Source organism: Carcharodon carcharias, chromosome 17 (assembly GCF_017639515.1).
Source record: "Carcharodon carcharias isolate sCarCar2 chromosome 17, sCarCar2.pri, whole genome shotgun sequence".
NCBI lineage: Eukaryota > Metazoa > Chordata > Chondrichthyes > Lamniformes > Lamnidae > Carcharodon > Carcharodon carcharias.
The window spans coordinates 50,806,679-50,819,361 of NC_054483.1; the positions used below are offsets into that span (position 1 = coordinate 50,806,679).

The 12,683-nt window shown below is 42.9% G+C and overlaps 1 protein-coding gene across 2 annotated transcripts in view; it reads right to left on the reverse strand.

Annotated features, from left to right (window-relative positions):
- The window catches only part of arid5b (AT-rich interaction domain 5B), a 142,184-nt gene that overhangs the window by 93,860 nt on the left and 35,641 nt on the right, over nucleotides 1-12,683 (reverse strand). For both annotated transcript variants that reach the window (XM_041209666.1, XM_041209667.1), the window contains one exon: nucleotides 723-977. In XM_041209666.1, coding sequence (XP_041065600.1) covers nucleotides 723-977 — 255 coding nt within the window. The remainder of the gene's footprint in view (nucleotides 1-722; nucleotides 978-12,683) is intronic.

Sequence of the window (12,683 nt, forward strand, 5' to 3'; positions counted from 1 at the left end):
CTTTTAAATATAACAGATATACAGAGAGGTGGTTTTCAACCTCGTATCCTTTATGCTAGATTTACAGGGCAAATTTAGTGCCAGTGTAAAGCGGTCTTGGTTTCACACTAATTCTAAATTTGTGTAGTGTAAACTGGGTATGAATCGAGTCTGAATCAAGTCTCGCTTCACTTTGTTGCAGTGTCAGATTAGGCTGGATTCAGGCTACCTTCACAGTCTAACTCCTGACATCAGTACCAAGTAAAACCTTATTGTACTGACAGTAGCATAAATGGATCCTCAGTGAAATCATTCTAGCTAGCTTTTGCTACCTTTTGTTCAATGTTCAGTCACAAAACATTTTATACCAGAAAATAATTTGAACTTTTGTTTTTCAACTAACAATTTAATTCTAATAACACACAATTTGCTCCTATTTTCAGGCTATTTCCCAAACAGCACAGCTTGTTAGAACAAGCAACCTCTTCGACAATAATATCAAACTCAATTTCTGAAGAATTTAACATGACAATCTAGTGGGAAGCTACAAGAAAACGTCTCTTAGATTCCTTCACTGTTTAGTAATGTAAAAATTAGTACAGTTCTTGGATTGCAACATATTTTGGCATCCTTAAAGTCTGCTTAAAGAGTTAGGCAGTCTATCAGTTGGAATTCCAAACTTTTTACAATGTCCTCTCTTTCAACCACATTGCTGAGCTTACAATGTGAGACAAAGTACTTACCAAACTCATCGCAGATGCTCTCATTTTCAATCAGAGTTGGATGATCAAATGTGTCACGGCAGTACAGGATCCGGGTGCTTTCGTTTAGTATTGCAATGCCACCCAACGCCATCACAAACTGGTCAACCAGCCAGGAGGACGATCGGTTTTGAATCCTCTTCAGCATGGTCCGATAGCGGCAGTACTGTGGGTAACTGAGGACAATGATCTTGGTGTCATCAACTTCATCACAGTCATCGTCAGCATCATCGGTATCTGCAGAGAAACACATGAGTTACACACACTGACAGAGAATATTAATTACAAAGAATGGAACAGAGACCTGGCCTGTTGCTGTGTGTGCCAGCTATCTTACCTTCACAACGCTATTTAAATTAAATACATTTCAAATCACTGGAAAACAGGATATCATCGGTAATATTAAAATATTTGTTCTCATTATCATCCTAAAATAGCAAAGGAAATAGCACAATTCATTTATGGCATGATGCAAGAAATAGCTTTGAAGGTTCATTAATATGAATCACTGAAACACAATGCGTTAAAAATTTACACATGAATATAATCATAAGCCCCATTGTGAAGCTTCAGGGAAGATGGAAGCTCATGCGACTGTTTAAATATTTATTTGAAAGAACACATATAATTAATGTATAACAAACATGTGTTTGAAACAAGATTTTAAAAGTGTTTTGCTTTATACTGGCAGTTAAGTTGGCCTATGGCAACCTAAACAGGAAAAAGCACAATAATGGCTAATGGACTCATTATCCTGCACTAACTCAGGCTGACAGACACCACATCTAGACTAGTGATATATGTACAACAATATGTCTATATTACAAAATATTATGGGCCAAACAGTATTTTGTACAGTAGCTGGATTCACAGGCATACTAAGCAAGCACTGACTAAGCAATAATTAATACAATACTGTTGTATAATTTGACGGACTGTGATTACTTCAAAAGCATCCTGGAAAGAAAAACTGCTAGAGACTGAATTTAGGAGAATCTTGCAGGACGACGTTCAAGGATTCTGCTCCAATTATGAGTCTAAGGTGTAATTTAGAACACTGCTCCACCTTCTGATGCTCTGGTGGGTAAATGCACCATATGGTTTGAAGATGTACATACCGACAAGATAAAATATCAAGCTCTGGTCTACACAGAGTTACATGAACTCAGCTGTGGCACATTGCAAAATTGGAGTTCAAAGCCCCCAAGATACAGAGCAGCAAAACTGAAAAGCCCACTCCTCTGATTCCAAGTGATACCTGCTAAAGCTAGCAAGGCTCTGTGGTTGTTGGGTAAGGGTGGGATAGAATTTGAATGAACAGTTATATTTGCATGATGAATAATTATTCAGAAAGGCTGGTAACCAGCTTGTCAATCAACTGGACCTAGTTCAAGGAAGTGTCTTCTTCTGTTCATCAGCACAATCTGCATTTAAATCATTTTTCTAGGCATATTTGATCATGATAAAACACTGATTCGGCCTCAACTGGAGTATTGCTTCTAGTTCTGGGTACTACACTTTAGGAAAGATGTGAAGGCTTTAGAGATGGTGCAGAAAAGACTTATAATAATAGTTCCATGGATGGGAAATTTCAGTTACATGGATAGATTGGAGAAGTTGGGATGCTACGAGGGTGTGCTTTTAAAAAAAAAAAATCACCATTTCTAATTTTTCTTTTTCTAGTTGGATTTAAAAAAATAAACAGAAATCCTCTAAAGACAATGGAGACTTCTAGATGGCCACAAGCTTGCATTCCACCAAATGGGATGATAAAGAACAGATAACTCCCTGGGGAGCATTAGAGACCCCACCTCTGAAGGGTCATACAGACTCAAAATGTCAACTGTTTCTCTCTCCACAGGTGATGGCAGACCAGCTGAGTTTTTCCAGCATTTCTGTTTTTGCTCCATCTCCTGTTGGCTTTACACTGTCCTGAAACTTTGAAAAAAAAAATTAGTTCCATAAATTTATCTTGTTCTTTGTTTAATTTAAGAAAGCCTGTCTAATTCTTTACAATCTGAAAGCGCAATCAGTGGGGCACCTGCAATATTGGTTAAGCACATTCTCTTGAAATTCACAAAATACCCTGTTACGGTCAGACCTGGACAAGTAGAATAGGGAGTCATTTTACTCCTTATCCCATGGTTGTGACAGGGCTATTCGCCTTAGAGGAGAGAAGGTTGAGAGGAGATTGAGAGAGGTGTTCAAAATCACAAGGTGTCTGGGCAGAGTGGATAGGGAGAAATTGTCCCCATTGGTGGAAGGACCAAGAACCAAAGGCTTAAGGTGATTGGCAAAAGAAGCCACGGCGACTTGAGGAAAAACTGTTTTACGCAGTGAGTTCTTAGGGTCTGAAACGCACTACCTGAGAATGTGGTGGGGGCAGATTTAATCATGCCTTTCAAAAGAGAATTCGATCATTATCTGATGAGGAAAAAATGATGGGGCTATGGGGAAAAGGCGGGGGAGTGGCACCGGGTGAACTGCTTTTGCAGAGAGCCAGCATGGCCACAATGGGCCAAGTGGCTTCCTTCTGTCCTGTAACCATTCTATGATTCTAGCCGCTTCCATGATTTTGCCAATTTTGCCCTCAATCAGCCATCACCCTAAGCTTTCGAGTGGTTTTGACAGGCAATGTGTGTAACATTCTGCTGACCATTTATAACTCATTTATCTGCTCTATATATACAGCTAAAGTGAAAGGTCACGTGGTGGATGCATTTAGTGTTTACCAGGACAAGGACAAATATTTTGTTCTTGCAGGAAAGATTTAATTTCAACCCCACCCTGAATTATACCTGTATATCTCTTTCTCTAAATGGATAGCTGCATAGCTTTACAGTGCTTTGTACTTCTGAGGGCTTTAAAAAAAATAAACACTGCTTTCTTTTCAGTGTACAGCTGCTACTTTTGTACAATTACTAGTAAAGCATCCAGGAGTTCGGCCAACACAGCATACGCTTGTGGAAGGTTAGTGGAATTGGCTCCACACCCAAAGAGTTCAAAAATTAACTTGTGTCCAATTATAAAAGTTATGATATATAACCCAAATAATCCAAAGTGCTTCCTTGTAAAATAAGCACAGCTTGGTCAATGTGGCTTGTCATGTGTAAGTGGAGTGGAGGATGGGGGGGGCAGAACAAGAGGGTAAAATTAGAGCTAGGTCACTCAGTGATGATATCAGGAATCACTTCCTCTCATTCTTCTTTACTGGCCCGGGGAGGCGGGGGGGGGGGGCATGGAGGCAAGGTGGTGAGGGGGTACTGCCAGGGGGCGGGGCGTGGGAGAACCATATCAGAAAGCATTCCCGCTGCTGGGCGGGCAGGGAGATGAGTTAGCTGCCTGCTGAACAGAGGCGGACAGCCAATCAGGATAGTGAAGACCCCAATTAGGGATGATTTCAAGTGCCCGCCAACATTTCACTGGCGAAAAAGGGAACTTTCCCGCTGCATGGCGAGGCCACCTCCCAGTGGCAGCTCAGGGGGTCTACCAGAGCCGGATGCTCCTTGGCCCAAAGTGGGAGCCACAAGCAGGAACAGCAACCTCCATGACCCAACAAGCTATCCGGTGGGATCCCATGGACCTGCCTGCTTGGCCCCTCTGAATTTTTAACTGTCCCCTTTCCAGGGTCCCTGATTGGGCCGGCAGGTTCTGGAGCCCACCCACAATCCTCAATTGGATGGTGAGCTCAGAGGCCACCTCCTGGAGCATCCCTGTGCCAGTTTTGCTGCCATCAAGTGCTGGCTCTCAATCCCCATTTGTTCACAAAACTTGCAGGAAAATTGAGCCCAAAGGGTAATAGAAATCTGGAACACTCCGCCCAAGAAAGCTGTTGAAGCTGGTTGGAATGGATAAACTACAAGTTCTAAAATTGAGTTTGATAATCTGTGTGTTGGGTAAGCGTATCAAGTGTTACAGAGCAATGGCAGATAGATGATTAGCAATAACATACTTAATTGCTGGAACAAGCTCAGCACCCTCAACCTGGTTCCTATGTTCCTAAACGTAAAGGACTTAACTCAAAATGTATTATTTCCAGCCTCGCAGGAATAATGACGATTTTATTTAAGGAGTCATTTGATGCAAGAACTGAACCCAAGTAACAATCAGGACTGTTTCCAGTGAGTATAACTGGATCATGACTTTCAAAAAGCGTCAGAGGGCTGCAATTACCTCTTGTGCTATGGTTTCGCACCGGAACTACAGTGTAAATGCAGTCTGGATCGGGACCCAAGCCGGCACGAGAGTGAGATTCCCTAGCAAAGGGAGAATCTCGTTTCGCTTTGCATTGCAGTCTTTTGCTCTGCTGGATGAACAGGTAACATGTGAAAAGCACTTGAAGGCAGAGTTACATGACGGGGGGGTGGAATTTTAACCTAATCTGTTCTAGGGGGAAATTGAAAGGTTTGTTGTCCGTTTTATGTGCTGCCCCATTTTACCATCCACTGGGCAACCAATCCCATCCCAATTTCCACAGGCATGTATTAAGGTTAAAACAATCCACAGTTATAGAATGGACAGAACTTGGAATTGCCCCTGATGGACAATGATGATCCAATTACTGTCCATTCACTGTCTTTTCAATGGAGTACTGTTGATAACCTTGAATAAAAACAAGTTAAACTTAAGGCTTGAGTAAAATGGACAGACTATCATATCTTTGCATTTGTACAGTACAGTCAGTCAGCAAGAGCACCACAACAGAAGAAGTGGCAAAATTTAGTTCCTCAACTTGTAACAATGAACTGTTTAAAGATTAAATAGCAACATTACGATCATGGCAATATTCGAGAGAGACTGGACCACAAATCAATTTCTACAACTGCTTAAAGACTCCTATCATTCCACCCACAAGCATCTTTACATCAATATAGCAACTTTAACAAAGTAAAATGTCCCAAGGCATGTCAAAAATTGATGCTAAGCCACGTTAGCAGATTTAAGACATGGTGGTGATGGCCACCATCTTGCTAGCTCAATTAACAGTTCTGACAAAGTACATCTCCTACTGCCATATAAAACTAATATAGTTATTGAAATAACTTCAAGTCCATATTTAGATATATTTGTTCATAATCTAATACATTGTTAGGATGCCAGTTGTAAAACCTTTTGTCTGGTAACAGAACTGCATCTTTCATCGATCTAGTGTTATGATGTTCTCCAAGGGGACAGTTACACAACAGGTTTGCCATTAGCCAAGCCACTTTCCATTTCTTGTTGATGTTAAACTTGCAGTGTGAATTCAGAGCAGGAGCCCAATGTGATCCTGGTGTAAGCCACGGTGAGAATCTCAGGCTCAGGGGGCTTTGTAAAAAGGTAAAGAATGATTTGAATTCCTATAGTGCTCATGACCAGAGGACATTCCAAAGCTAATGAGGCACTTCTGAAGTGTAACACTGTTCTAATGTATGAAACACAGCTGTCAATTTGCATACAGCAATGCGATGATGATCAGATTATCTGCATTATTTGTTGAGGGTTAAAAGAAATTGGCCTGAGGAGGCAAACAGGGCCTCAGTTTAACATCTTATTCAAAAGACAGTACCTCCTAACAATGCAGCACTCCCTCTGTACTGCACTGGAACACCAACTTCAATTTTGTGCTCAAGTCTCTGTATTAGGAGTTGAACCCCCCCCCACAAACTGAGAAACCAAGAGAGTAACACATGGAACAAAGGCTGACACCTTGTATCAGTGGCACGTGAACCTAGGGTGGAATCAAACCAGTTTGGCAAAGTCCGCTGGATCTCCTAGGAAACCTTTCAAAATTAATTCAAGTATTTTGTGACTTGAGATTCTTCCGGCCCCGCTTTTTGAATTTGGTGGAAAGCAATGTGCGTGGCTGGATACAGTTTAACTAAAACTCTCACTCCAACCAGTGGACTCTGCACTGCAAATGCACCCGAGAATCAAGAACTGTCATTAATCATATCATTAGGTGTCATGACAATAAACAAAATACGATGTGAATAAGAGGCTCTCTGCAATACATTATCAAGGTTTGATGCTTGTAATATTTCTATAAATAATCGTTTTGCTTCCTGCATATCCCCTCATAAATAAATCACAAGTTTCCTTATACTGTGTAAAGTACACCTTGCTAAGATTACGTCATGTGAAGTATGCAGCAGCTTTGATGTCCGATTGTCAATTTAACACTGGCAGAAAGTCATAAAGTGAAGTGAATTGGAATTAAAGTGATGCCGAACAGACAATCTTGGCTCATCTGTCATTTATTTTTCACTTTTAATTTTTTTTTGCAAAAAATATACTTTATTCATAAAATATCTTCAACAACATTCCAAACCATTTCAAAATCACCATCACAAAAGTACAATCAGGTTCAACTTTTACAACATGCATCACGAGGTGCATCAATACAATAAATGAATATTACAATCATTTGCAGACATTCGTTTTGAGCTGTACAGTCCGAGGGGTTCTAAATAGTTCCCAGTCCCTCGGTGCACTGTGGCGGAAAGGTCTTAGAAAGCGACCTTTCCCCATTGAGCCTTTGCAGCGGCTGCCCCAAGCTTTAGTGCGTCCCTCAGCACGTAGTCCAGGACCTTGGAATGTGCAACTCTGCAACACTCGGTCGGGGACAACTCTTTACACTGGAAGACCAACAAGTTTCGGGCAGACCAAAGAGCGTCTTTCACCGAGTTGATGATCCTCCAGCTGCAGTTGATGTTTGTCTCGGTGTGTGTCCCTGGGAACAGCCTGTAGAGCACAGAGTCCTGTGACACGGAACTGCTCAGGATGAACCTCGACAAAAACCACTGCAGCTCTCTCCAAGCCTTATTTGCAAAGGCACAATCCACAAGGAGGTGAACACCACAGCCACCTCGAGGGCAACATGCCGAGGGGGTGAGACTCCTGGCGTGTAGGAAGGATCTGATGGGGAGGGCCTTTCTCACCACCAGCCAAGCTATGTCTTGGTGCTTGTTGGAAAGTTCTGGTGATGAGGCATTCTGCCAAATGACTTTGACAGTTTGCTCTGGGAACCATCCCACAAGATCCACCCTCTCCTTTTCCCGCAGGGCCTTTAAGACGTTACGTGCTGACCACTGCCTGATGGACTTGTGGTCAAAGCTGTTTCTCTGCATAAATTGGTGGAGTTGTATTCGGCTCTGTGGGACTGGATCGGCCCAGACCTACTAGAAGTGGACGAGAGTATGCTCCTGGCCGGCAGTATGTCGGAATCCATAAGGAAAGGCATTATCACCCTCATCTACAAGCACAAAGGCGAAAGGGAGGAAATTAGAAATTGGCGACCCATTTCACTGTTGAATGTGGACTATAAGATTCCGTCCAAGGTCATCGCCAATCGGGTCATATCTGCTCTGGAATTGGTGATCCGCCCTGACCAGACCTGCACTGTGCCGGGCAGGAAGATCTCTGACAGCCTCGCGCTGCTCAGGGATACGATTGCCTATGTACAGGACAGGGGGGTGGACACCTGCCTCATCAGCCTGGATTAGGAGAAGGCCTTTGACAGAATATCGCACACCTACAAGGTGGATGTGCTCTCCAAAATGGGGTTTGGGGAGGGAATTCGCAATTGGATCCAACTGCTCTACACTAACATCAGTAGCGCAGTCTCAATCAATGGGTGGGAATCAGATAGCTTTCCTATTAAATCTGGAGCCAGGAAGGGCTGTCCTCTCTCACCTGTTCTTTTCGTGTGTTGCATAGAACACTTTGCTGAGTCCATCAGGAAGGATCTGGGCATAGGAGGAGTGACGATCCCAGGCAGTGGAGGCACTCAGATCAAAGCCTCCCTGTACATGGATGATGTTGCTGTCTTCTGCTCAGATTCGCTGTCGGTGCGCAGACTGATAAACATCTGCGACCAGTTCGAACTGGCCTCGGGAGCCAAGGTAAATCATGGGAAGAGCGAGACCACGTTCTTCGGGAACTGGGCTGACCGATCCTTTGTTCCCTTCACTGTCAGGGCTGACAGCCTGAAGGTGCTGGGGATATGGTTCGGAGGGATAAGGGCATGCGTTAGAAACTGGAAGGAGCGAGTGTCTATGATGAAAAGAAAACTGGGCATGTGGGGGCGACACTCCGTCTCCTTTGCAGGTAAGAACCTGGTCATCAGTGTGAGGCACTCTTGCTGTTGCTGTGCGTGGCGCAGGTCTGGCCCATTCCACACTCCTGCGTGGTGGCGATCACCCGAGCCATCTTTCACTTTATCTGGAGGTCGAAAATGGATCATGTCCGCAGGGACACGATGTACAAGCCTCCAGATAAAGGGAGGAAAAACATGCTCAACATTGCCCTCAAACTGACGGCCACCTTTGTGTGTGGCTGAATCAAGCGGTGCGTAGACCCTCAGTACGAAAACACCCAAGTGTCACTAAGTGCTGAGGTTCTACCTGTCCCCAGTGTTGCGAAGGATGGGTCTGGCCACGCTGCCGCGGAATGCCCCAAGTAGTTGGACCGTGCTGTACCACCTGTCCCTCGTGGAAAAATTTATTTTTCACTTTTAACGCAAAAATGCCAATGTCAGTAAGAGACCAAGCCTCTTGGAGAGGCAGAGCATGACGGGATGATAGTGAATTAACTATCAACTCACTTTACACCCTGCCTGATTTTCTGTTTCACAGCGGGTGCAAGGTGGGTCGCTGAATCTCCATCGCACCACTTTGCCTTAAAGTCCGTGACCAAAAACACTCATAATGAGTCTACTCGCACCCAAATGGGAATCCAATTCAACTGTGAGCATTAAAAAGGTGATTCACTTGCACTGAAATCAGGAACAATAAAGGTGTGTTGCCACTTATATGTTCACTCAAATTCCATCAGCAGCAAACATTTCATACACTTCACTACCTGTTTAAGGGTTAACTCCGACATGCACTATAGCACAATTCCAGCATCAACCCCGTGTTCTTGTAAATTTTTTTTATATAGAGATTGACTAAAATAAATAGTTGTTTTTTTGGCAGATGGCCATTTCATGAATGTTTGAACTGCAACAGATTCTGCATGTTCTCTGACAACACACCCTGCCAAAACAAAATCCTCCTGACCTCATGAGCAGCTCCACAATAGGTTTAGAAACGACTGCTTGTATGTTTGTACTGCAGGCAAAGTGTTCACATAAATTTCCCCCTGGCACTGTTTCAATGCTAGCCCATTTATTTCTCCCCATTTTAAAACAACAGATGAAAGAATGTGACATGTTAACATGGCAAACAGTAGTGCTGAGGTTAACGAATACAATAAAGGATGCATCAAAGCGATCAGTGACAATAATCTCATCTCAATCTACAGGTGATAACGAATGACCAAGATTTTGTTCTGGCGTACTGTCACTTCATGTGAGCCTGTCAGAGATTTGTTTTTGTAATCGCTCCCATTGTTTCCTGTAACATTTACATGGCCTGGCCAAAACCAGAACATGACCAGCAGAAATATGAATGCGTTAGCTCAGTGGGAAGATCGAAGCACATCCCCTTTCTCATCCCCATCTCTCCATAACACTTGTAAATTTGCTCTTGGGGTGTTGGCCACATTTATTACCTGTCATGAGTTGCCTAGACAGTTTTGGCTTTCCTCGTTCCACTGAAGAATGGGAGCTAATGAGCTCAACTCAAATGTAGGCCACATTTTTGCAATACCTTGGTGCAGTACGTACCATTATGTTGCAGGCCTTCATGTGGGCACCCCACCCTCCGCTACTCCCTTGCATCCCTATCATTCTGCAGGCAGATGAAATTTATTTGGTCTCTTGCTCAACCAATGTCTGCTTATCTTCATACAATGCTCCACCACTGACTTATCTCAAATCTCCTGAAAAGTCCAGTTTCTCCTTAGGTCACCAGCAACCAAACTTACCCTGGGAATTCATCTACACCCACCAACACCACTTCCCTCCCCTCCACTCATAGGAACAATACCATCTGATCTGGAATATTGCAATTCATTTGTCCCCATTTCCCCAATATGGGACCAGAGTTCCAACTTTACATGCAGTACACATTACAATGACAACAGGAGATAAACTGACATGTACTATTATAAATTTTAAATGCAGAATGCATGAAAAAAGTAAGTTCCATATAGAATCAACAGCACCAGAGGCCATTCAGCCCATCATGCCTGTTCCAACTCTTTCAAAGAACCATCCAGCTATATAAAACTATCCACTCCCCTGCTCTTTCCCCTGCAATTTTTCTCTCCCCTCCGCCACCTCAAGTATTTATTCAATTGCCTTTTGTAGGTTATTGCTGAATGTACTTTCACTACCCTTTCAGTCAGTGCATTCCAAAACTTGCAACATTAAAATTTATCATCTCCCCTTTGACTCTTTGGCCAATGAAGACCAATTACCTCAAATCCACACTCTGTGGTTACCAAAACTCTTGCAAGTACAGTTTCTTAATGCTTAGTCCATCAAAACCCCTCATCATTTTGAACGGCACTATTAAATCTCCCTTTTGTATTTGTGAGCATTTACAAGCAACCAGGCAGATCTGGAATCAATATAAAAGTAAAATACCGAGGATGCTCTGAAGAATCATACAGGCTCAAGATGTTAACTCTGTTCCTCTCTCCACAGATGCTGCCAGACCTGCTGAGCTTTTCCAGCATTTTCTGTTTTTATTTCCTAACTAGAATCAAACCTTTCTCAACGTTAAGCTAAGCATGTGAAAAATTCAGTGACTCTTAATGTTCCCTGTTGATCTTTTAGGGATGTTAAATATAACTGGACTTTGTTTCTTGGCCTATAAAAAAGATAGCATTTTGTTTAATCAACTTGTAAACAGATAAAATTCTCCCCAGCTCAAAGAAAAATGCGCTCATCCCAACATATTGGGAGCTTGTTCAGAATGTAATCTAAACACAATGAGAAGACAAAATAGATGTTAGTGTCTTCATCTGAGAAACGTCATTCACCTCCAAGTCACATACCAATCTGATTTGGTCACATATTATCACTTTTTTCATCGTCGCTGGATTAACATTCCAAGATTTCCTGCTTAAAACCATCATAGGAACACCCTCACCAAACCAATTACCGTGGGTCACCTTGTCCGAGGAAGTAGAAATTGGCTGCATTGTTCTTTAATGCTGCCCACATCCTAAGAACAAACAAAAACTATTTTTCACAGGCAGGTTAATGGTTAACGGTTGAGATATGGGTGTAGTGGGAGTCAATTATACATTGCTGGCTAAAGTATTGCTAAACCATTTGAGTATCTTGGGAAATGAATTTGGTTTCATTGGAACAAATTATGCAAATTCCTAAGAGTCCAGTACATCTAATTTCACAATGAGTGCAAAGCATGTTAACAGGATAAACAATTAAGTTTGGTTAAACTCTGGCCCTGAAAATCCGTGCCCCTTTCCATATATTGCTACCAGTATCTGCAGCAGGAGTATGCTGGAAGAATCAAAGACAGGCCCAGTACCTGGACATAAGCCTAACCAGCCAGAGGTTCACAGCTCACCCCTTTCAGTGGGGGTGGGGGTGGGGTGTTCAGTTGTATCTGAAAGGGGGTGAGAAGGACCCTCACCCTGCCCCACCCCTGCTTGGCAATCTTCCCAATCCGTGCCAGGTATTTATCCATGAGGGAGCTCCCCCAACCACAGCTCCAACCAGTTTATATTTCACCCCTTTCCTATTTTTACTTAGTTCTGTTGAAGGGTCATGAGGATTCAAAACGTCAACTGTGCTCTCCTCTGCCGATGCTGCCAGACTTGCTGAGTTTTCCCAGGTATTTCTGTTTCTGTTTTTGTTTTGGATTTCCAGCATCTGCTTTTTTTTGCTTTTACCAATCAGAGGTTGGCTGGAGTCCGTGATAGAGGCCCCAGTGCAGTGCTGTCCCATCCCATTGAGGATTTTCAGAGACTTTAACGAAGTAACTATCTGATGTTAACACAGTTCTTAGCAGGTCAGATGAGGCGAAGAAACTTGAATAATTAAGA